This window comes from Pleurodeles waltl, chromosome 10 (assembly GCF_031143425.1).
Source record: "Pleurodeles waltl isolate 20211129_DDA chromosome 10, aPleWal1.hap1.20221129, whole genome shotgun sequence".
NCBI lineage: Eukaryota > Metazoa > Chordata > Amphibia > Caudata > Salamandridae > Pleurodeles > Pleurodeles waltl.
In genome coordinates this window covers 817,605,458-817,629,924 of record NC_090449.1, presented here as the reverse complement: position 1 = coordinate 817,629,924, position 24,467 = coordinate 817,605,458, and the positions used below count along the sequence as shown (strand labels likewise).

Sequence of the window (24,467 nt, the reverse complement as noted above, 5' to 3'; positions counted from 1 at the left end):
AGAATTCCTTTCCCCATACTCCTCATGATAGAGATTCCAGGAGTCTAGATGTCTCTGGCAGGCATATTTGTTCTGCTCTATGTTTTGTGAACACGTCTTGTGTTCTTGGACGTTTTTCACATTCATTATGGGACTCTTTAGTGAACAGTTTACCCCTGCTTCTAGATAATATCAGGAGCACTCTTAATCCTATTATTCAGGACGGGCGGAATGTAGCTAAATTAATCATTCACTGCAACATGGATTCCACTGACTCTGTGGGTCGAGCTATGGCTTCCACAGTTGTGCTCTGTCGCCATACCTGGTTATGTACCTGAGGGTTCTTAGAGCCAATCCAATCTACATTACTAGGCATGTCATTTGATGGTGCCCATTTGTTTAGCGCACAGGCTGACTCGGTTTTGAGACATTTTTGAGACGGTAGAGGGGGAACAATAAGTTAACTTAATTTCTCTCGCTTTCCTTTGGCTTGTTCATCACTACTGTGCTGTTACTTGTTCTTCATTTTCCTCTTGTCATTCTTGCTTCTGCAGGGCCGTGAGGCTTTCAGCTATCTCATTATGCTTCATTGGAATGCCTGGTGGGAGTTCCTTCTTGCCAGCAGCTGAGTTTACCTGGCCTGTCATTGCACGAATGAGGTGCTCTGAAACCCTATGGTTTCAATCAATCAGAATTTGTAAAGCGCACTACTCACCCGTGAGGGTCTCAAGGCACTGATGGGAGGAGTGCGGGGGCTGCTACTACTTGGACAGCCATGTCTTGAGGTGTCTCCAGAAGGTAAGTAGGTCCTGCGTCTGTTGCAGGTGAGTGGGAAGAGTGTTCCACGTCTTGGCGGCGAGGTGGGAAAGCGATTTACCACCGGCGGTGGTTCTGTGGATGCTTGTGGGACGGTGGCGACGGCAAGGTCGGCGGAGCGAAGCTGTCGGATGGTGGTGTAGAAGGAGAGACATCTGTTGAGGTATTCTGGTCTGGTGTTGTGCAGTGCCTTTTGAGCATGGGTGATTCTGTTGTTGATGGGGAGCCAGTGTAGGTCTCTCAGTTGGGCTGTGATGTGGTGGGGGAAGTACAGGATGAGGAGTGCGGAGGCGTTCTGTAGGCGTTGCAGTCTTTTCTGGAGCTTAGCTGTGGTTCCTGCGTAGAGGGTTTTGCCGTAGTCCAGTTTGCTGCTTACAAGGGCTTGGGTGACCGTCCTTCTGGTTTCAGTAGAGCTCCATTTGTACATCTTCCGAAGCATGCAGAGGGTGTTGAAGCAGGAGGAAGATATGGCATTGACTTGCTGGGTCATTGATAGTGATGAGTCCAGGATGAATTCCAGGTTGCGTGCGTGGTCAGTGCGTGTCGGCAGGCCACCAGGAGTCGTCCCATGGAGGGGGTGGAGCCGAGGATGAGGACCTCAGTTTTGTTGGAATTCAGTTTCAGGCAGCTGATCTTCATCCATTCGGCGATGGCCTCCATTCCTTCGTGGAGGTTGGTTTTGGCGATGGCGGGGTCCTTGGTGAGGGAGAGGATCAGCTGGGTGTCATCTGCGTATGAGATAATGTTAAGGTTGTGAGATCGGGCGATATTTGCGAGCAGAGCCATGTAGATGTTAGAGGGTCGGGCTGAGGGACGATCCCTGGGGAACGCTGCAAATGATTTCGGTGGCTACAGAGCGGAATGGAGGGAAGTGGACACTCAGTTCTGCTGGTGAGGAAGGAGGTGATCCAGTCCAGGGCTCTGTTGCGGATCCCTGTGTCATTGAGGTGTGTGTGTAGGGTGTGGTGGCAGACAGTGTCGAATGTGGCTGAGAGGTCCAGGAGGATGAGGGCCACGGTTTTGCCATTGTCAAGTATGGTCCTGATATCGTCCGTGGCAGCAATGAGGGTGGTTTCGGTGCTGTGATTGCTGCGGAATGCGGATTGGGACTGGTCCAGAGTGGTCTTCTCCTCGAGGAAACAGGTCAGTAGGTTGTTGAAAATTTTCTCTATCACTTTTGCCGGGAAGGGGAGCAGGGAGATGGGCCGGAAGTTCTTGAGGTCCTTTGGGTCTGCCTTGGGTTTCTTAAGGAGGGCATTGATTTTGGTGTGTTTCCAGCTCTCCGAGAAGGTGGCAGTCTCAAAGGAACTGTTGATGATCTTACAGAGTTGGGGTGCGATAACAGAGCTTGCTTTGTTGAAGATGTGGTGAGGGCAGGGGTCAGATGGTGATCCGGAGTGGATGGTGTTAATGATTTCAATGGTGTCATCGTCGTTGACGGGTCCAAGAGAGCAGGAGGATGGTGGGCGCTGAGTCTGTGGTGTCGGTGTTTGACGGGGTGGTCTGAGTATTGAAGCTGTCATGGGTGTTTGCGATCTTGTGGTAGAAGAAGGTGGCTAGGGAGTCGCAGAGGTCTTGTGATAACGGGATGTCGTCGATGTTGGAGCTGGGGTTGGAGAGCTCCTTCACGATGTTGAAGAGCTCCTTGTAGCTGTGTGTGTTGTTGTCGATGTGTTCTTTGAAGGCGGTTCTTTTGGCGGCCTCGGTGCTTGATGTTTAAGCCTTCTATCTTTATCATCACTGCTTGATGTAAAGTAATGATTTCTTCTCCAAGGTTTCAGTGTTGCTCAATTAGAGGTGATATGTTATAGCACACCTGAAGTAAGGTGATAAGGTCTGATTCACTCTGGAGACAAGCCTGTGCTTAAGAGTTGTTACCTGTCCGGTATATATCATACTTAAAGTGGAGTATTTATTTCCTATACTAGTATGCTTAAGAGCATTTGTACCTGTTTACGTGCTGTTGCACCTTTAATGGGCGGTTCTTCTGTTTCTCCCATTGCAGTTAGTTTTTCTCTCTCACATTTGTACCATTTTACTAGTATCCCTTATATGGAACTGGGAATATTACCAGCTCTGTGTGTATTCTATAGCAATAAGAGTATGGATTACTACAACCTCTTGTACTGTCAGTAGGTTAGCTGTTGTGCTTAACGTTTTGATGGGTACATTTATCTCTTTCCTGTGATTTCCCTCTTCTTCAGGACATTCAGAACTTCCTGGTTTTGGCCTTATAGGGCTCTATTTCCTATTCCTTGCAGTTTACGTATTTTCTCCACTTTGGTGTAGTCTTTTCTATAGTGTTGAAATGTTCTTTGAACATTCTTCTTTCTTTTCCTGACTTTGGTCAATCCATATTACGTCTTCATAGAGATGCATCTCTGTTACTTTTGCTTAGTCTGTTGTGTAGACTTCTTGTTATTGAACTCTTTGGGAGTTCTTTCACATTTTTTGCACTTGCGTGCAAAACTTCCTTTCTTTTCAAAGGATTTGGCCCCTTTTCAGGAGTACTATTCTTTTCTGTGAGGATATGATTTCATGTTTGATAGGCTTTATTATTGATACCTCATATAGGTACATTTACTTTCAGTTTACATGACTGTTGTAGTTGAGTTCACACTTGGAGGTGTGTTGTCATTGGATGTATTCATTAAATTCAGACTGATTATTTTCTTAAGAATCTAGTCAGTTTGATAGTTTTCATCCTTGGGCTATTTTCTAGTACTTCATTTGATCTGTTTTTTCATTATAAAAGTCCTATATTGACCTCTGTTTCCACTTCTATAACAAGGCCCTTCTTGTTTAAAAAAAAAGCAAGAAAAAAGTGACTTCACATTAAGTGACAAATATATACATATATGGGTGTTATGTGTGTGTGTGTGTGTGTGTGTGTGTGTGTGTGTGTGTATATATATATATGTGTGTGTATGTATGTATACATATATATGTATAACTATATACAGACACACACGCATACACGATTGGTACTACATATTCATTGGTCCTTCACTCCTATGTCAGTGGAAATGTATTTTATGCATCTTGATGATGTTTTTATTATATTTGCTACTCTTCCTAGGGGTGAAAGTATTTCATATACCAAATGATTAGTATTCGCTTTATTGGGGGCAACTGTGTGTTTTCTTTGCACGAGATACTCTATTATGTTTGGTTTTTGATGTAGGTCTGATAGGATTATACTTTTCCATGGCAAATTATGCTACTCTGTGTTCCAACAGCATGGAACCTGCAATTACAGTCTGTATCTAGGAATAGATAGATGTATATTCACATAGTCAGTGCTACTATGATGCAATCACGGGTAGTCTTTCTTATCCACGTTTTCTTGTCTTTATGATCACAATGCTTTGGTCATTTTTACAGTCTTGCCAAACTGCTGTTTGTGCTTAAGTACTGCCGTTTGCCTTTAACACTGATTGCTCATGCGGCTTACTTCAGTCCATGTTTTTATGGTTCCTGACTCTTAATGGTTTCTCTGTGGAATCCTTGGTAGTGCAATATGTTTTGGCTCACATTTTTCTAGACTGCTTCAGCTCTCAGTACATAATTTTCAGGGTATCAAACATAATTTTAATTGTTCAATCATGGGTGAGTTTTTACCCATGTTCTTACCATTTTTTGCTCCCTTTTCTTACACTTGTCCTTTTACCAATTCTTTTTCCTAATGAGGATGTTCTTCCTCTTGGGTATTTTTTTCGAGTACTTAGTCTTTTCCTCCAGTACTAAATCAGCTTTCCTTCTGGATAAAAGGCTTTCACTGTGGTTAAGTTGCATATGACACATGATTGACACGCTAATGTTCATGAGCCTATTCTTTGCTCTAACATGGATGAGCCTCTTTCTATGCTCTCCTGTTTTATGGTGTTATTCTATTCACCTGTGCTTACTTCCACAGGTTGAGATGTCGTATAATATATTATTATTCTCCCTCCTTCTTCTTCTCTGGTATTTACTCTTGTTCTAGACTAGATTAAGAGCACTTAGAGACTTTCATGCGTCCCAGTTCGTATCACCTCCTCTGGGGTTTTTATGCTTTGGTATCTGATTCTAAGTTCAGAAATCTGCGGCTAGATGTCTCTATCTGATGAACAAGTTACTTACCTTCAATAACGATGTATCTGGTAGAGACAGGATCTAGCCGTAGATTCCTCTAGATCCTCCCCGCTCTGCAAACTGAGTACTTCTGTTGTCTCCCTAGATTTCATAGTGGAAATCTACACTTAGGATTAAGACTTGGGTGATAATTGGTGCAAGGGTGTCTTTTCATTTGAAGAACACTGTTTCCATTGCCAGTTTCTATATGTGGCTCCCCATTTTGAGCACGGAAAATAGTCACAGAAGAAACTGCCATCACCGCGCCGGCAGGGAAGTTGTAGGGACTCGTTGATGTCACATCCAGTGGACAATGTCATTACGGAGTTGTGCAACACCCTCTACCGACGCGCAGACGTACTAGGAGAAAAAGTTTCCGGATACAGGCTGGTGCCTGGGAAAGATTCTATGTAAGGAATCAGCGGCTAGATCCTCTGCCTACCAGAAACCATGTTACTGAAGGTAAGTAACTTGTTCATCAGGAACGACCGGGCCCAAGTCTTGTAGCTCCAGATTGGGCATGGAGAGTATGGTATTTCAAACTCCTGAGCATGAGCTTTATTCCTCTGATCACGCTGCCTCTTTGGGAGTATCTTCTGTGCAGCAGCAGTTCAGGGTCGTGCATTCTCTGCCTTCATGTGGGAGATTAAGTGGTGGTAGTTGATAGTTTTTGAACTTCCTCCCAAAGTCTGTGATGCCATTCAGGCAGCCAGGCATCCCTCAACCAAGACAGTATTGGCCTGCCTTGGGTAACATTTGTGACTTGATGTGTCTCCAAAGACAGTAATTCCCTCTTTGCACCCTTGTCCAAGGTTGTTTTATTCCTGCTTTCCCTGACCAAGTAAGGTTTTGCTTTGGACACTGTAAAAGGTTATCCTTCAGGCATTTTGGTTTTCTTGAGGTTGCAGGACCAACTTTTCTTGTTTAAGTCTCCCGTTGTGACTCTTTTTCTGAAGGCGCTTCAACACCTATTCCTTCCACGACCATTCCTCATGCCATAGTAGGACCTCAATCTGATCCTGACCTTTTTGAAGCATGCCCCTTTGAGCCTCTGCACAGCTGTCCCCTCTGTTTGCTTACCATCAAAATAGCTTTTCTGGTCATAACATCGACCAGTGAGCTACAACTTTCTGTGCACCCTCCATACACAATATTGTAAACTGGTTCTGAGAACCCATGCCTCCTTTCTTTCAAACGTAGTAAGTCCTTTTCATGTGGGTCAGAAAATCACCTTACCTGCCTTCTTTGTCTCACCCCAGCCTTCCAAAGCAAAGAAGAGATTCCACTCTCTGGACTCAAAGAACGTTATCATTCTACATTGATTGTACCACAGATTTCCGGGTTGACAACTTTTTCCTTGAATACATCAGGGTGAAGAAAAGAAAAGCTGTGAAGAAAAGGACCATCTCATGATGGATATTGCTCTACATTAAATTTTGCCACACACTGGCCTAGAAGCAGCCACCCAGGGGCTTGTGTGCTCAATACACTAGAGCCCAGGCTGTGAATTCTGCGTTAGCTTGCAGAGTTTCGGTCCTAGACATATCAGCCAGCAACATGGGCATCTTTGCGCAGGTTCACCAAGCACTACTTCCTAGAAAGTTGGGTCTATTGTGATGGCCATTTTGCCTGTTCGATGCTCCAGAACTCTCTGATCTAAATCTGTTACCAGACCCTCCTGTGGGGCATTATTGCTTGGGTATCTATTCTAAGGTAAGGAATCTGCAGCTATAAGTCTGTATCAGATGAACATGTACCTTTGGTAACACCTTATTTGGTAGAGACTGTCTAGCTGCAGATTCCTTACTGACTACCATCATCCCTGCTCTGCAAATGGAATTCTCGGCATAGGGTGCCCATCTGAGGTCCTTTGTGCCCACTCACCAGTACAACAGCATCATTTGTGCTTCTGGTGCAAAAAGAAACTCATATCAGCACGCTGGGGTAGCACCCATATGGGCACTGTGCACATCACTTCCAGCATGGACAACGACATTGACACTGAGCTAAATGATGTCACCTACTTGCATGCAGAGGTACTGCTCAGTATCCTGATCCAGTCTGATGCCTGGGGATAGTTCTAAGGAAAGGAATCTGTGTCTAGCTAGTCTTGTCAGATAAGGTGTTTCTGGAGGTAAACAATTTGTTCTTTTTTTGTTTGAAGGATGTTATCCAATTGGTGGGCTCTAGAATGATCATTGTAAAAATCAGGGCCCTCTTAAGGTCAAGATGGTGGCTCTGTTCCTCCTCTTTTGAAGGATGAAGAGGAGTTAAGATTACTGGTAAGGTGATAAATTGTTCTACGTAACAGGAATTGACTACCTTCTGCAGGAATGCTACTTTCATTCAGAAGCACACTTGGTGTTTTCCATTGAGGGAGGGATTCCTGAGCCTTTCTGAGTGAGCAAAAGGCAGCACTCCATCTGGTACTGTAAAACCTTTCAAACATTGAAGCGAGACAGGCTGATTCTAGTTTCATATGTGCTACTGCAATGATTTTGCATCTGTCCAACATCTATGTCCCCTTACCCTAGCAACTCTGTTAGTAACATTCAATGTTCCATGTTTCCAGTTTACAGAGGCAAGATAAGAAGAATAACATTAATGTGAATAAAAAATTGGTATTTTGGCACAGTGACATAGTTCAAGGTTTTTTTTTTTTTTAAGTATAGAATGAAAGATGAAAGTGTTAGGATAAGATAGAAGGATTTACTGGATGATTACCCTAGCAACTCTGTTAGTAACATTCATGTTCCATGTTTCCAGTTTCCAGAGGCAAGATAACACCTTAGAGGCAAGATAAGAATAACAATGTGAATAACAAATTGGTATTTTGGCATAATGACATAGTTCAAGGTTTTTATTTTATTTTATTTTTTTTAAGTATAGAATGAAAGATGAAAGTGTTAGGATAAAATAGAAGAATTTACTGGATGATTGTAATCTGTCAACGTGCTAATGATGGTAGCAAAATTGAAAATGCTTAATTTGCCTTTCACCTTTTTATGCTAAGCCCTTCAGGCCTACTGCACGTCTCGGGTCGCTATGGAACAAGCAATCAGAAGTAATCCCACATGGGTTATGGTTTTACATTTAGCAACATAAGGGGAAGGATAGTTATCCCTCAAAATCAAGAAAGTCTGGCATATATTGAACTATTGAAAATGCCTTACTGTCTGGAGATTGATGTGAATTTAAGCTCTGTCTACACCCTGCCTTCAAAAGCAGCATGTATTATTTCAAGGTTGTCTCCAACAATCCATTTTTCACTTTAGGCACGGCTCATTTAAGTATTTCATAAATGAGGGAGCTTAAAAATGGATTGATATTTGTAGGGTTGTCTCCTAAATAAGGATCCACAGAGATCTGTCTTTTAAGCTCGCTGGCGCGGCTAAGTGCTTCTAGACCTTGGCGCACTTGTGATATTTACATGTTGCCTGATTTATGGGTTAGTCTTTTTTTGAACATCTGTACTGATTGTATTTTGTTCTTTTTAGTCCCTACTGAATTAGCACTCTTTTTTCTTTTTAGGATGGTTCACTGTAACAAAACATCCCAGTGCAGCCTAATAGAAATCAAATTACTTCAACAGCTCAAGATTAATTAGTGCCCAGGTCTCAACTGGTTGCCATAGGCTTTTAAAAAATTTGAAGTACTTATGGTCACTCTCCTTGACAAACTTTTGATCACACTACAAAAATAAGGATCCCAGATTCATGGACGAAAGAAGTGTTATCCTTGTTTTCAAGGAAGATTATATTTGTAACCTTAAATATAATAATGACCTAATCCTCTTGACCAACCCTACAGCCACAATGTTTGACACAGTTTATAGTTCAAGTTGGAATACTGACTTAAAAGTTGTTGACTGATATTGTTTGTTGTATGCAAAAAGGTATCTGTAAACTGGCCTTCCTCAATAGATTTCAGTTGGTTAGTTAGAAAATTGTGGATGGAAAGGGTTATTATAACTACTGTTTGCGGACCTTTTATCTCCCTTTGATTGTGTGATACAAGCTGGGTTGTGGTTTTCATGAGAGTTTTTAGCATAAACTCCTGTACCAGCTATTAGCAGTGGCCTGTCTGCAGTTATATATTAGGGACACTGTGGATGGAAAACGGATATGCTTTTGATCAGCAAGGGAGGGGGGGGGGCATTTCCATTGGGGTGGAACAAGAAAAGAGCTAACTACAGTTGGTTCATAAAAGTAATTTCTTGCTTTGGGCAGTGGCAGAATTAGTAACAGCAGTGGGGAATGATGGATAATAAATGGTGGAAGGGAACAAGTTAAGGTCCCTGTTTACTTTATATTGTATGAAGTAGCTCCAACCCATTACATATTATTTTGAAAGTTTTAGATGGAATAGTTCTATGTATTATGCGGGTGTCAACACATGGTATGGTGAAGGTTGCAGGTCAGTTACCAATGTTGTTTCAAAGGATTATTAGGGTGTACATTTAGTATGTTGCGAAATGTAGATTACCCCCAAGTGACAAACCAACCAGGTGGGCCTGATAAAAGCCCACTCTTAAGTCTATCGTGGAATGCCAGATTACAAGATACATTTCTTTTTCATTGTAATACTTGCATAATGTCAAAGGTTAAATTCCTCTCCAGTGTGATCTGTCACCATTCCTCACTAGTATTAAAGATTTCTGTTATAGGTTGAAAAGTAAATGTGATAGATACGGAGGATTTAATTCCATTTGTCTGGTAAATCCAGGCATTAAGAAGCAAGAGTTTAGAGTAAAATAAGTGCGTCAAAGTTCAACACTAAATAGTTAATTTGATAAAATCAACAGTCTTATGTAGTGTACCCAGACATCAATAGGTAACCCACCTTCTTATTGTGGGTAATGGCATACACAAATAAACATGCAAAATGGTCTCTAAGCGCAAGTGGCAAGTGCTGCTTAATTTAAGCATGTTGATGTTCTTGGTGTCACGAAGGCTAGGGGAAGGAGAGATGGCTACAAAAAGTACTTTTGGGGTAAGCATTTGCTACTCTAGGTTTAACATAAGTTGAGGTTGGTTATTGTAGGAAATTGCCTCTTTTTGACATCCCCCCCACTTGTTGCCCTAGTACTGACTGCTTTTCAATTAAAGATGCACTGGGTCCCTGCTAACCAGATCCTCAGTGCCAGGGCTCAATGCAGTCAGAAAGACTGATGCTTGCCCTATCCGAAGAACAGATTGAGCAATTGACTGGCTGGGTGCAGCAACATTTCTCAGTACTTTTGGTTTAACATCAGGGTACTGGCAGATTGGTCTCACCCCAGGAGCAAAAGAAAAGACAGCATTCTCTACCCCAGATGGATATTACTAATTCACTGTAATGTCATTTGGACTAAAGATTTCCCCTGCAGCTTTCAGAGGGTGGTGAGCAAATTCCTGGCTGGGCTGGAAGCTTTTAGTGCGGATAATCTTGGTGATATTGCTGTCTATAGCTCCACTTGGCAGGATCATCTTAACAACTTGAGAAGGTCCTTCGGACCCTGCAGAACGCAGAACTTGCTATCAAGGCAAGCAAATGTCAGGGCAGGCCTCTGTTGTGTACTTGGGCCACCTTGTAGGTCGAGGCCAAGTTCATCCCTTACAACCCAAAATCCAGACTGTTCTGGACTGGGAGGCTCCAATAACCGAGACACAAGTCAGGGCATTCCTTGGCTTGACTGGTAATACAGGAGGTTTGTGAAGGGGTATGGCCTCCAAGAGACAACCCAAGAAAGTAAACTGAACAACGAGCTGTCAAAAGGCTTTTGGCACTCTGTTTTTCAACTAAACTTGCACTGGGTCCCTGCTAACCAAGTCACCAGTCCCCTTTCCCTAAAACAAGTTAATGCTCATTTGTAACCCAAATGGTAAGGGCTTTAGCACCTTTGTACGTCCCTGGTAAATGGTAGCTCCTGGTACCCAGGGCTTGGATATTAAGGCAGTCCCTAAGGCCTGCAGTATGTATTATGCCACCCAGAGGGTCCCACACTCAAATTGCATGCAGCCTACCATTGCAGACTGCATGAAATGGTGCAAACCATTTAGAAAACATGACATTGCATACACCCTGTGTTCAATGCTCGCGACCACTGCATATAGTATATGTAAGTCACCCTGTTCGCAAGCACTAGAGCTCCAAGGTAGGGTGCTTTATATTATATCTGTGGGCACATAGGTATGAGCAGATGTACCCTTGTAATGCCTAGTTCCATTACGAGACATTAAGGCCCTCATTATGTCAGTGGGGGTAAAACAGTCTACCGCCGCGGCGACGGCCGCCTAAAGACCGTCGCCGCCGCTACCAGCCATCCGCCATATTGTGACCGTAACCAGAATTCCGCCAGAAGGATGGCAGAATTCCGTCTGCAGTCATGGTGGCGGATGGCGGTAAGGTGGCTATGCAGCCAGCAGCAGCACCACGCCAGTAGACCGGCGCAGACTGTATTATGACCCCTGATACAGCCTGGCGGTGTTCTGCTCGTGGACGCAGCTACTGGCATCAGCACCCCGTCCCGTCTCCTGCCGGAGGACCCCCTGAAATCAGGTAAGTTGGGTTCTTCGAGAGGGGAGGGGGGCGGGTGGTGGTGTGTGTGGGTTTGTGTGCGCGTGAATATGGGTGTTGCGTGTGCTGAGTGTGCATGTGTGGACGTGTAAGTGCATGTGTTGTGTGTATGCATGTGTGCTTGTATGTATGTCAGTGTGTTTGGATGTGTGTGTGAATGGATGTATGCATGAGAGGGTGCATGTGGGTATGAGTGTGTGTATAAGTGTGTGTGATGGTATGTTGGGGGCTGGGTCTGGAGAGGGATTGGGTAGGGGGAAGCGGGGAAGACCCCTATCAGTGACAGGGAAGGAATTCTCCGCCATGGTTTTCTTGGTGGTAAGGAGGCCACGAAAACCATGGCGGTAGGCGAGGTCATAATACTACGGGCGGGCTAGTGGCGCCCGCCTGGCTGGAGACTGAAGTCTCCAGCCAGGCAACTGTTACTGCTGAGGCGGATGGAGTAGTACATTGGCGGTTTGGCTTGAGCCCAACTGCCAATGTCATATTGTGGGGAACAGTATCGCCAGCCTGTGGGCAGTACTTTTCTCCGTAATACCACCATCCACCAGGGTCGTAATGAGGGCCTTAGTTTTCAGGCAGCCACGTTGAGGACATGTACTAGGCACTGGTCATTATGAGTTCACCAGCTACATGATGGCTACACTAAAAATACTGGTGTTCGGTATCAAACACCTCGTATTAATAAATCCATATACTGATGCCTATATTGGGCTTATTATGACATGTACCCAGAGGGCACCTTAGAAGTGCCCCCTGAAAACCTATCAGTCCCTTAGTGTGTTGGCCGGCTGGTATCGACCAGTTTCTGACCCTCTGTAGGGGAGAGCCTGCGTTCTGAGTCCAGAAACAATGCCTACTTCGGCGGAAGGTGATCACACCTCCAGCAGGATAGCTAGCAGTTTAGCATTTCGGAGTCAGGAGCTTCAAAGCCCCTGCTACCTTTGATATGCGACAGTGGCTTTCCCCAGTCCTGGGAACGACACCCTCTTCCTTGAGGCCCATTTGGCTCCAGAGCAGGCTGGGAATTAGTTATTCAGGAGGCATGTCTCACTTCTAGGCTAGTCACACCCTTAAGGCGTGCTACCTGAAGTGAACACTCAATGAAGGGTTCCACCATCTTGTTTTGAGTGGAACTAGGAATTCTGGGCTAGAGAAATGATCGTCTGGCAAGTGTGCTCACACCAGGAGTAGGTAGCCCATTGGCTACTACCTGAGCACTCCTCTAAACACTCATAAATTCAGTATTTAGGGCCCCCCCCCTGACACCAGGACTTCAGATTTGTCTGTTGGGAACCAAAGAAGAACAGTCACCACAAGAACCGAGGACTCCACCAACTTTGTGCCAAACCCTGCCATGCTGCTGGAACCTCAACAATTGCACTGACCCAACTCGTCCAAAAGCTGTGCCTCTTCCCAAAGCTGTAGAGGACTGTCCAGTGCTTCAACAACCAAGTGGCATCCTCCTTGGGGTGGAAGAGCCATCCCTCTGCATCAGCGGACACCAACCCCATCTGACCCAGGACACCATGTTGATGGCCATCGGGCCACAGATGGAGCAGTATGTCAGGAGGAGGTGTCTCAGGCTCTGGTATGTCAGCCCTCTTCCGAGTTTCGAGACCCACCAGGAGCACGCCTGCACCAATGTTGATGGCCATCGGGCCACAGATGGAGCAGTATGTCAGGAGGAGGTGTCTCAGGCTCTGGGAGGTCAGCCCTCTTCCGAGTTTCGAGACCCACCAGGACCACGCCTGCACCAATACCTTGACTATCAGAGCATTTGTGCTCACCAAGGCTTTCTTAAGTCCAGTCCAGGCGCCACCGCCATCAAAGACTTACCTTCACATTGAGGGACTTCATGACAGACCGTCTTCACATCCAGAGTGGCCCTGCTGTTCTGCTTTTCCCTCCTCTGCAGGTGGACCTAGAACCGTGGGATCCTCCATCTCTAAGTAGCTAGCACCTCTGCACCCACCCACACACCCCCAGCCCATGTACACAACTTCTTCCTGCATCATTTTGGCCTAGGAGCCCCCAACAGCTGAGCTTCAAGTCAGTTTCCACCAGACTTGTCCTCAAGTCCCCCTTGTAGACCCTGTTGTTTATACTTTACCCCTAGTAGCACTCTAGGCTATCAACATGACCAGCATCTCTGCACCCGGTCACACCAGGACGATAAGCCCGAACTGCTGTGGTACTTGGGTCCTTGAACCCCCAGCACCTAAGTCCCAAAGGAGCCCCCCACAGTTGATTACAAATAACTCTATACAGTGTATGTTTCTCCAATAACATTGGAGGATAACTTAACCGCGTTCGAGGCTCATGTCTCAAATTTGACAGTTCTGTATTTTACTGCTATTTGTTTGAAAATTCAATAACGTTCAAAGGACTTACCTAGTAACGTTGATCTCAGTGTCAACATATATATAAAAATCTGTGCTATTTTTCTAAATTGGTCTCAGATCTCTCATTGAGTGTGCCCAACATTTATTGACTGCGTGTTCAACAAATGCTCATCATTCCCCTCTGATAAGCCAATGCTGCTCAGCTACACTACCTTAACAGAGCATGTGGTATTAATAAAGTAAGCCCCTGTAAACCAATGAGGGTCGTCTGGACTATCAGCATGGTCTACCCCTATATTTGGTACACTATATAGCCAGCTTCCTACAGTTATGTGTTTAGATAGCGTGTAAATTGATTTATATGTTTTTGTTAAATGTTCGTACATAAGTGCCACTCCTGCAGAGGATTAATTTTCTTACAATTCTGTTTGTGTATTTTTCTTCCAGAGTCCAAAAACTCCTACTAACTTTCAAGCATTTGTCCAGCCTGACAGGGAGCTGCACGACCACAAAGAAACAATAGCTACTCTGGAACATTTGGTGTCTGAGTTAAGTGAGGAGCGGATGGCCAAAAATGAGGAGATCCTGAGACTAAAGGTAATTATTATAATGTCAGTAGTGACACATTTATTTTCAGAAACTTTCCCCTAAGAATGTCAGTAGCAGGTAGAGGCAGTTGATACACTTTATTGTAACTATAAATGGACTGTCAGCTGTGCTGCATTGTAGAGTGGCATTCATGGAAAATAAGAGGTCAAGATCTTTTACACACACATACACCCCCCCCCCCCCCAAATTATAGTTAGGTGAAAATGTCAGTTAAAGAGTCATATTTTAAACTAAGACTGAAATTCACCAGATCTAGTTAATTGAAGTAACTAACTCGTGCCCTTGACATGCACTGCTAATGCCCTCCTGTAATGTATCACTCATGAAATGTTGTATGACCTTATGGATAACCTCACTATTGACATCTGAAATTACATAGTTGATGACAACAGTATTTTTTTTTTTTTTTTTAGCTATGTTTTAAATGACATTTTCACCTAACTAAAATGTAATTTTAACATTTACTCAAATGTGAGCCTATTTATGTGTGTGGGTGTTTATATAAATATATATACAGGGAGTGGAGAATTATTAGGCAAGTTGTATTTTTGAGGATTAATTTTATTATTGAACAACAACCATGTTCTCAATGAACCCAAAAAACTCATTAATATCAAAGCTGAATATTTTTGGAAGTAGTTTTTAGTTTGTTTTTAGTTTTAGCTATGTTAGGGGGATATCTGTGTGTGCAGGTGACTATCACTGTGCATAATTATTAGGCAACTTAACAAAAAAAAATATATACCCATTTCAATTATTTATTATTACCAGTGAAACCAATATAACATCTCAACATTCACAAATATACATTTCTGACATTCAAAAACAAAACAAAAACAAATCAGTGACCAATATAGCCACCTTTCTTTGCAAGGACACTCAAAAGCCTGCCATCCATGGATTCTGTCAGTGTTTTGATCTGTTCACCATCAACATTGCGTGCAGCAGCAACCACAGCCTCCCAGACACTGTTCAAAGAGGTGTACTGTTTTCCCTCCTTGTAAATCTCACATTTGATGATGGACCACAGGTTCTCAATGGGGTTCAGATCAGGTGAACAAGGAGGCCATGTCATTAGATTTCCTTCTTTTATACCCTTTCTTGCCAGCCACGCTGTGGAGTACTTGGACGCGTGTGATGGAGCATTGTCCTGCATGAAAATCATGTTTTTCTTGAAGGATGCAGACTTCTTCCTGTACCACTGCTTGAAGAAGGTGTCTTCCAGGAACTGGCAGTAGGACTGGTAGTTGAGCTTGACTCCATCCTCAGCCCGAAAAGGCCCCACAAGCTCATCTTTGATGATACCAGCCCAAACCAGTACTCCACCTCCACCTTGCTGGCGTCTGAGTCGGACTGGAGCTCTCTGCCCTTTACCAATCCAGCCACGGGCCCATCCATCTGGCCCATCAAGACTCACTCTCATTTCATCAGTCCATAAAACCTTAGAAAAATCAGTCTTGAGATATTTCTTGGCCCAGTCTTGACGTTTCAGCTTGTGTGTCTTGTTCAGTGGTGGTCGTCTTTCAGCCTTTCTTACCTTGGCCATGTCTCTGAGTATTGCACACCTTGTGCTTTTGGGCACTCCAGTGATGTTGCAGCTCTGAAATATGGCCAAACTGGTGGCAAGTGGCATCGTGGCAGCTGCACGCTTGACTTTTCTCAGTTCATGGGCAGTAATTTTGCGCCTTGGTTTTTCCACACGCTTCTTGCGACCCTGTTGACTATTTTGAATGAAACGCTTGATTGTTCGATGATCACGCTTCAGAAGCTTTGCAATTTTAAGAGTGCTGCATCCCTCTGCAAGATATCTCACTATTTTTGACTTTTCTGAGCCTGTCAAGTCCTTCTTTTGACCCATTTTGCCAAAGGAAAGGAAGTTGCCTAATAATTATGCACACCTGATATAGGGTGTTGATGTCATTAGACCACACCCCTTCTCATTACAGAGATGCACATCACCTAATATGCTTAATTGGTAGTAGGCTTTCGAGCCTATACAGCTTGGAGTAAGACAACATGCATAAAGAGGATGATGTGGTCAAAATACTCCTTTGCCTAATAATTCTGCACTCCCTGTATATGAAATCTCATTAGGGGATTTCCTTACTAATATAACTCAAACCATTACTTTAGGTTCATATAAACCCTGAACCATGCTGTTGGACAAAGGGGTCCCCCAGGACTCTTGCCTCAGCCCCACGCTTTTTAATATCTGTCTGGCTCCGCTTGCCAAGATTGTTCAAGCGTTTGGTTTGGAATTACTATCTTATGCTGATGATACACAGCTAATAATCTCAGTTGCTAATGATTTGGTCAAACCAAAAGGGCGTTTCTCAGCTAGATTGAAAGCAATTGCTGCATAGATTACTGAAAATTGTCTCCAGCTGAATGCAGGCAAATCGAAGATTATGCTGTTTGGTAAGGCAGAACAGCTACGGACTCCCGATTGGTGGCCTCTAGAATTAGGTGCAACTCTAAGCCCTAAACAGGTATATAAGAGCTTAGGTGTATCACATGGACCAATCTCTCACAATGAAAGAGCAGGTTTTGAGCACCGGAGGGATCTGTTTTAACACAATGCTTTTCTGGAGCGCTTACCCACTACTCCTACTCTGTGAGGAAAACTTTGGTTCACATTCTGGTTGATTGCCGATTGGATTATGGTAATGCTTTAATGTTTTTCTGCAAATGAGACACTACTTTCTAAATTACACGTTGTCCAGACCACTGTGAGTGTCATCTACAATCTTCCCGCTGGGGCAGCATTCTCTCCCCTTTTATGAAGTCTACACTGGTTGCCCATTGGTAAGAAGATTACTTTTAAAATCTGCCGTCTGACACATAACTTGCTGATCGGGAAAGGCCCTATCTATCTAGCTTTGAAGCTTTCACAAAGACATCCAGTCAGATCTATATGATCTAGTGTTAAAGCTTTTCTTACTGTTCCATGAATTAGAAGGTCTTGGTCAGGGGTAGGTCTTTTTCTTACATAGGTCTCGGTCGGGGGTAGGTCTTTTTCTGACCTAGCCCCTCCTTATTGGAATGCATTATGGAGTGCTGTGCATTGATCACATTAAATTTTAAAAAAATACTCAAGACAGTGCTGTTCTAGTACTTTAGTGTTCATCTAAATTCAATTAACCTCTATTACACCAACAGTTCTATTTTAAGAACAGCCACAGGCTCATTCAAATCTGCAATGGTGAATTAACACAAGCTACAGCTTCTCACCTGATGCATTTTGGCTGAACTGAAGTAAGTAGAACTCATGTCCTTGCCACGCACTGCTTATTGCCTCACATATTACATGTCTCATGACCTGTTCTGTGACAGCACTAATAACATTAATATAACATCTAAAATGACATCATTGATGGCAGCACTGTGAATGGCTGGGGCATGAGTTATAGTTACTTCAGTTAACTATAACTGGTGAATTGCAGTAGTTTTTGAGTTCAAAATGTTTTAACTGACATTTTTGGCTAATTATAATGTCACAGTAACTTGTGTGCTTTTTAGTGAGTTTGGTTTTTTCTTTTAATATAATCTAACATACTATTACCATACCTAATTGTAAAGTCAGTATAACCTGTTTTTGTCATTGAATTTCTGTTTATTTTAATTGTATTTAAAGTATTATTTTATTATTAATGAATCGCCTCTCCCTCATGCACACGCCTTCACGATTCCAACTCTAGTGGATGGCCAACCAAGCTGATCGCAGAGCGGGGTTGGCCAAAGAGCCTGGCCACCACCAGCTTTGTCAACATTAGAACATCAACAGGCCTCGAAAAAATCTGAATTTTTTTTTACTCAACCTTCAGGTCTAGTGACCGAAATAATCTACTCGATGTAACTTGGTCCAGAAATGGACTGAATACTCAGTCACCCTTTCAAGTTTCAAGTCTTCCAAGCACAATAGGAAAATAGAGACCCTCTGGAAAGTCAGTGGGAGAAGATCAAGGAAACAGTGACATCAACCTGCCAGGAGCTACTGAGTCCCAGTAAACACCAGCATAAAGGATGGAACTTTATCAAGACTCACAGCAAAATCCACAAGAGGAAGGAAAAGAAAACTGCTGTCAACACCAGCCAAACAAGCAAAAAAAGTGAAAGCTCAAGGCGAATACAGCAAAATCAACAAGGAAGCAGAGAGAAGCCTAAGAGCAGACAAGAGAAGACACAACAATGGTCTTGTCACAGAAGCCCAGGAAGCAGCAAGACATGGAAACTTGAAAGAACTCTACAACATAACTATGAAACTTTGGCAGATACAGCAAGCCAGAAAGACCTATTAAAGACATAGCTGGGAAGACAATTATGGGTAATGAAAGCCAACAATGAAGATGGGTGGAACACTTAAGAACTGCTAAATCAGCCTGTGCCAGAGTCTCCACCAGTCATACAGCCAGCTGGCATGGACTTGCCAATTGACTCGAGCAGACCAACCAAGGAAGAAATACAGCAAGGTATCAAACATCTGAGAAATGGGAAGGCAGCAGGACCTGACAACATTCCTGCAGAAGCACTGAAGGCAGACATTGAAACATCAGTAGACATGATGTACCCCATGTTTTGAACGATCTGGGAAGAGGAAACTAAAAGGAGAAATATCTCATCAAGATCCCCAAGAAAGGTGACCTGGCTAACTACTCAAACCACAGAATGATAACTTCTCTGTCAACCTTAGGGAAAGTGCTCAACAGTCATCCTGAACCGATTGAGCGAATAAGTCCATGCTCAATTGTGAGACCAGCAAGATGGATTCCTCAAAGATAGCTCTTACATAGACTTCTACAATGTAGCACATTGAGCAGTCGATCAAATGGAACCCCTCTCTGTTAACTTCATTGACTATGAGAAGGTATTCAACAGCATTGACAGAGAGACCCTTTGGAAACACCTCTGCCACTATGGTGTGCTGGGTGAACTCATAAGAGTAATCTGGAGCTCTTACAAGGGAATGACATGCAAGATAATCCTTGTAGGACAACTCATGGAATCCTTCCAAGTGAGGACCAGAGTTACCAGGGTTGTTTTCTGTTGCTTATTATTCTTACATTTGGCCATGGACTGGATCATGAAGACATACACAGCAAGGAGAAGACATATGATCCAAGAGACACTTTGGATGCAGCTTGACGACCTGGACTTTCTAAACGACTTGGCCCTACTCTCCCATAACCATCTGTAGATGCAAGAGAATACCAATAGTGTGGCATCTGCACAACATGGTCTTAGCATCCACCTGGGAAAAAAATGAGATTCTGAAGACAAACACGGCCACCACAACTGCAGTCACTCTTGCAGGAGTGACATTGCTGTGCTCTACAAAATGTACTCATGCGTAGATTGATTGCAGGTGATGCACTGGAAGAGGTTGAGGCCTACACCTACACGGGCAGTGTCATTGATAATCAGAGCAGCATCAACATGAAGGCAAGAATCGGCAAAGCAAGAAAGAGCCGCCTTCATTCAGCTAAAGATCTGGAGCTCCAAGGGCCTAACCGTGCAAACCAAGATCAGGCATTTTAAAACCAATGTAATATCAGGCCTTCTGTATGGAGTAGAAACTTGGAGGACAACAATGACCACCATCAACAAAGTCCAGACCTTCATCAGCACCTTTCTAAGGAAAATCCTCCAAATCCACCACTGAACACCATCAGCAACAACCTGTGGCAGCTCAACATGGAGAAACAGGTCAAAGAGTCTCATTTGTTTCCTCTCCCTTTGCATGCTTTGGAAGATCTTCAAGTGGCTTCCGGCCACCACCGACAAACTGTCACACAGGCCCTCATCACCAGGCGCTTAGAATACGCAACACCCTATATGCAGGAGTCTTGTCACACTTCACCAAACCGCTCCAACTCATCCAGAATTTAGCAGCTAGGCTCGTCCTGGACCTCTCAAGACGGACTCACACCTTCCATCTCTCCCCCCCCCCCCCCCACACCCCTCTCCCACCCACCTAAGGAACCTCCACTGGCTTCTGGTACACAATGCCAATTTAGGCTTCTGACCTGTGCTCATAAAGCCCTGCACAACCCTAAACCCACTTGGCTTAACTACTGCTTAAATTATCACCCACTACCCAGATACAGCCGCTTCGCAGCGCACTCACTCTGTCACAACCCTCGTCCACGTTTTCTCCTTCGTTGCAGCTAAAGCCTCATACAACCTTCCCGTCCACCTGAGAACCACTCCCTCCATCAAAGATTTCAGGAAAGGACTCAAGACCTGGCTGTTCGATAATAGCCCAGTGCCTAGATAACCTCACAGGTTAGAAGTGTGCTCTGCAAATCACGATGATTGATTGATTCATTGATTGAGTTCCCCTTGTGTAGTGTTAATGAGAGTCTTGTACGTTAAGATTGTCTTACCATGTGTTCATCTAGGAGTAGCCTTTCTATTCAGGTGTGCTCCATCATGTCATCCTCTGGTGTTATATGTTTCTCTAGCAGGTGTCTCAAACAACAGTATTTAAGAAACTGGGAGGAGGATATACCCGTATTCCTCTCCAAGTTGTGGGAACGGTAGCATATCATTTGCATCCTAAACATCTCCAAGTGTGGAGAGGCTGATCGGGTCCCTGTAGGAGGCTGGCCTGGTTTGTAGTAGGTACCTATGGTACTTTCACCTCATACCAGGTCCAGTTATCCCTTATTAGTGAAATGTAGGCAGTGTCTAGAAGCCAGGCTCTCTGGAGGTAGCTGTAGCTAAGCAGCTAGGCTTATCTAGGGGACATGCAAAGCTCATGCAATACCACTGTAGTCAAACAGTACTCACACACATGAAAGAAAACACCCAGTGTTACAAATATAAAGGTACTTTATTTTGGTGACACAGTTGCCATAAATACCATAGGGACTATACTCCCTTAGGAGGTAAGTAATTCACAAATTATATACACTAGTATGCAGAAATAGGCATAAAAACAGTTAGAAAACAGTGCAATTAGTGAAAAACACAATAGTTAGAAATGGGCCTAGTGGGAACACAAACCATATACTAAGAAAGTGAAATGTGAATGTCGGTCCCCCACCTACGCAAGGGGGGGTAGTGTGTAGAGGGGCACTGGGAGTACTAGAAAACACCAAAGGTAAGTACAAGAACCCACCCCCAGAGCCCAGGAAAGCAGGAGTTAAACGCAGTAACTTTCCCAGAACATAGAAACACAAGAAGGAAGATTATGCAAGAACCAGAAGAGACTGCAAGACACCAACAGGAGATTCTTGGACCTGAGGAACTGTGGAAGAAGGGGACCAAGTCCAAGAAGCACAGAAGAGTCCAGGGAGAACAGGAGCCCCTACTAACCCGGATAAAGGTGCAAAAGAAGAACCACCTGTGAAGAAGAACAGTCTGTAATGCACCCAAGAAGACTGAGACGGGTTCCTGATAGGTGCAGATGATGTCCCACGCCTGATGGAGCATAGCATTCTGGTTTGCATCGCTGGAGTCTGCCAACAAGCCTTGGCACAAACAAAGCTTGTGGTTCGTGAAAAATGGCACTGCCCGAGACCAGGAGGGACCTCGTGGACACTACCCACGAGGGGAGCCAGAGGGGGCTCTCAGCAACTGAGGGAGCCCACAGAAGACCAGGCAGCATGCACAGGAGTCCCACAGCACGGGGACAAAGGAGGTGCAAAAGGAAGCCCATGCAGCACTATGACAAAGGCTCCCACACTGGTGGAGAACCACTCAGGAAGATGTCCGTCGCTGGATAGAATGTTCGGGCCGAAGCTGCACAGTGCACGAAGAACTTTGTGGAAGGATGCCAACTAGCCTTGCACTGGGTACTGTCTTGCGTGGGGAGGCAAGCTCTTACCTCCACTAAAGTAGAACAGTATGACGGTAGGACCGTCTGCAGTGTCCACGCAGCACAGCAGGAGAGGGGATCCACACAGCCGGTCGTTGTTACGGTAGGTGCCTGCTGAAGCAGGGGAGTGATACCTTCACCCCAAGGGAGATTCCTTTGTTCTTCTGGTGCAGGCTGAAGACAGGCTGTCCTGAGGATGCACAACTGGGAAACGGATGCAGTTGCTGGCAGGAACTGAAGATACAATGTTGCAGAAGGCTTCTTTGCTTCTTTGTTGCAGTTTGTAGAGTTCCTGGAGGGTCCAGATGCAGTTTCTTTGGTGAGAAGTCGAAGTGGAGGATACAGAGGATTCCTGCTGGAGTCTTGCAATCCGAATCTGAAGAACCACCCAAGAGAGAGACCCTAAATAGCCCTGAAAGGGGGATTGGTGAGCTACACAGGTAAGCACCTATCAAGGGAGGGCTCTGACGTCACCTGCTGGCACTGGCCACTCAGATGCTCCCAAAGTTCCCTGCCACCTTGGAATCCAAGATGGCAAAACCCAGGGATCCTCTGGAGGAGCTCTAAGCACCACCCCGGGGCAGTGATGGACAGGGGAGTGGTCACTCCCTTTTCCTTTGTCCAGTTTCACGCCAGAGCAGGGACTAGGGAGTCTCTCAACCGGTGTAGACGGGATTATGCAAGGAGGGCACCAAATGTGCCCTTCAAAGCATTTCCAGTTGCTTGGGGAGGCTACCCCTCCCAAGCCTGTAACACCTATTTCCAAAGGAAGAGGGTGAAACACCCTCACCCAAAGAAAATCGTTTGTTCTGCCTTCCTGGTCTTGAGCTTTTCAAGCAACAGGAGTGCAGATACCTGTCTGAGAGGAGGCAGTAACTGGGGCTGCCTGGAAAATCTCAGAAGGCTGCAATTGCAATGTTGGGAGTCCTCCAAGGAGCCCCCATAGTGCATGGGATCATACAACCAATGCTTGCAAAAGCCTTGGGTTATGCTTCCAACATTTTTTATACCAAACATGCCTATGTTCGGAGTTACCATTATGTAGCTGGACATAGGTAGTGACCTATGTCCAGTAGACGCTTAAAATGGCATCCCGCACTCACGAAGTCTGGGAAAATGGTCCTGGATGTCGTCGAGCACCTCTGCTAGTGCAGGGGTGCCCTTACACACACGTACTTTGTACCCTGCCCTCTGGGTTGGAGGGCCTGCTACAGGGGTGACTTATAAGTGACCTGGTGCGGTGTAAATGATAGTGAAAGGGTGCATACACCTTTTTCACGCAGGCCGCAATGGCAGCCCTGCAGAAGCCTTTGCGTGGCTCCCTATGGGTGGCAAAAGATATGATGCAGCCCTTAGGTATCTCCTGGAACCCCAGTGCCCTGGATTCCTAAGTACCATATTCTAGGGACTTATAGGAGGGCACCAGTATGCCAGTTGTGGGTGAATTACAGAGTTACCAGTATGCAACAACCATAATTTAAGGGAGAAAGCATAACTACTGGGGTCCTGATTATCAGGATCCCAGTAGACACAGTCAAACACACTGACAAACAGGCCAATAGTGGGGTAACCAAGCTAGAAAGAGGCTACTTTCCTACAGTCCCACCCTCTAAAACCCTGTAGGGTCAACCCTGCTGGTAATTTAGTGCCCACCGACCGGTGAGTTTCGGGGACTAGCCTCTTTCAACCAGCCCATTTCTCTCGTAGTCTCTCCCAGATCCTGCACACTGTCCGGGTTGAAGCCGGGTCATTAGGTTCATGTTTGCCATCATATAGAATGTGAAGGTAACCTTTCACCCCTGGTGTGTTTGTCATGGCGATAGACCTGGTTGCCCAGTGCTGCGAACACCCAGCCGTTTATCGTACTAACCAGGGCTGCTTCATAGTATTTGCAAATGTCTGGCCGGGCTATCCCACCTTCATATGTTGATCTATATATGGTGTAAAGGGCCATCTGTGGTGGAACATCCATCCATAGCAGTTTCCTCATGAAGCCATTAATCTTACGAAAGAAAGCCTCCAATACCTGATTTGGGCTGTTCAGTAGGATATAGATAAATTTTGGTATGAAGCTCATTTTAAACCAGCCACTCTACCTAGTAGGTGTGGTATTGATCTCTAATCTATGGAAAAGTGGGGCCAGGTTATCTTCATAGTGGGTGGGTCTTGAAATCCAGAGGCCAAAATACTCAAACCCTCCACTCTGAGAGGCATGAGGAGGATTCCTC

General features: G+C 44.7%; 1 protein-coding gene across 2 annotated transcripts in view; it reads left to right on the top strand.

Annotated features, from left to right (window-relative positions):
- Positions 1 to 24,467, top strand: part of KIF15 (kinesin family member 15) — a 930,781-nt gene that overhangs the window by 547,045 nt on the left and 359,269 nt on the right. The window contains exon 29 of one of the 2 annotated variants that reach the window (XM_069211483.1): positions 14,298 to 14,408. In XM_069211483.1, the coding sequence (XP_069067584.1) occupies positions 14,298 to 14,408 (111 nt within the window). Of the gene's footprint in view, positions 1 to 14,258; positions 14,409 to 24,467 lie in introns of both variants that reach the window. The other variant, XM_069211481.1, reaches the window with a different exon arrangement.